Source organism: Hyperolius riggenbachi, chromosome 3 (assembly GCF_040937935.1).
Source record: "Hyperolius riggenbachi isolate aHypRig1 chromosome 3, aHypRig1.pri, whole genome shotgun sequence".
Lineage (NCBI taxonomy): Eukaryota > Metazoa > Chordata > Amphibia > Anura > Hyperoliidae > Hyperolius > Hyperolius riggenbachi.
In genome coordinates, this window is record NC_090648.1 from 59500740 (window position 1) to 59502145 (window position 1406).

The 1406-nt window shown below is 40.0% G+C and overlaps 1 protein-coding gene across 1 annotated transcript; it reads left to right on the top strand.

Annotated features, from left to right (window-relative positions):
• Positions 1–630: 630 nt before the first annotated feature.
• LOC137562139 (zinc finger protein 79-like) lies at positions 631–1167 on the top strand. Its single transcript, XM_068273471.1, has one exon. It carries the CDS (start codon positions 631–633, stop codon positions 1165–1167), a length of 537 nt encoding a protein of 178 aa, XP_068129572.1.
• The last annotated feature ends 239 nt before the right edge of the window (positions 1168–1406 follow it).

The following is a 1406-nucleotide window of genomic DNA, read 5'->3' on the forward strand; positions in this document are numbered from 1 at the left end:
GCTGATGATTGAAACAGCTGATCTCTGTCAGCTGCAACAGCGCCCCAGCCAGGCTGCCGCCCTAGACCTTAGCCTTTGTGGCCTGCCCACAAATCCGGCCCTGATTCCGATGCAGATTTTCTGCCAAAAATACATGCTCATATTCTCTGATTAACTTATTCATTGTAAGTCTTCTGAAGTTCTGATTGGCTTAAAATTACCAAATATGGGTAAGTGGAGTTTTGCGCAAAAACGCATTACCTGATTGGCCAATTAATACCAACTTTCTGAGTCTTTTGATTGGCTTAACATTACCGAATATTGGATGTGCGGATTTTCCGCCAAAATTTTTGCCTAAAATCTACTTCGCATTCTCTGATTGGTTTATTTAGTCTGAGTCTTCTGATTGGCTTAAAATTACTGCATATCGGTAAGTGGAACTCTCGCCTAAATCTTCATATTTCCAAGTTCCGTATTCCTGTGTGGAAATACGGATTTCCAATCAATTGCATTTCTGCAGAATCTGAATGAGCATCCCTATAATAGACCATTTATTTTGTTTGATACGCTGTCAGAGCTTCTGGTAATATCGCAACAATAACATATAATATATTCAGTTGCAGGAGCAAAAACTATCTCCAGCAGCCCATGATGAGTCACAGAGGAGACAAGCCGCATCACTGCTCAGAGTGTGAGAAAAGCTTCACTCGCCCATCACTGCTTATAAGACACCAGAGGAGTCACACCGGGGATCGGCCATTTTTCTGCTCAGAGTGTGAGAAAAGTTTCCATCTAAGGTCAGCTCTTAAGACACACCAGAGGATCCACACCAGAGAGAAGCCATTTTCTTGCTCTGAATGTCAAAAATGTTTCAGTCATAAGGGAAACCTCATGAATCATCAGAGGATTCATACTGGAGAGAAGCCTTTTTCCTGCTCAGAATGTGACAAATCTTTCTCTGAGAAGTCATCTCTTATAAAGCATCTCCGGATTCACGTTGGAGGGAAACCATATACATGTAAAGAATGTAATAAATGTTTCTCACAGACGCAACATCTTACTCGGCATCAGAGAACTTACACAGGAGAAAAGCCATTTAGTTGCTCAGAATGTGACAAGAGCTTCTCACAACAGTCACATCTGAGAAGACATCAGAAGATACATGAGCGAGTGGATGTGAACCTGTAAACTGTGTTTTTATGGACATGTTTCTGTAGCATCACAGGATTATGATCTTTGATAAGGAGAAAAGATTCATTATTACTGAAAAAAAAGATATATATCACTAAGCTGGCATAAGTAATTAAAGAGTTACAGCTGTATCAAAAGGACACAACTAAAGTGTCAAAAATCTGGAACTTTAAGGGATTAATTAACATATGTGATTTGGGGGTTGATGTATGAAGCTGTGGTAATATTGCTGTACA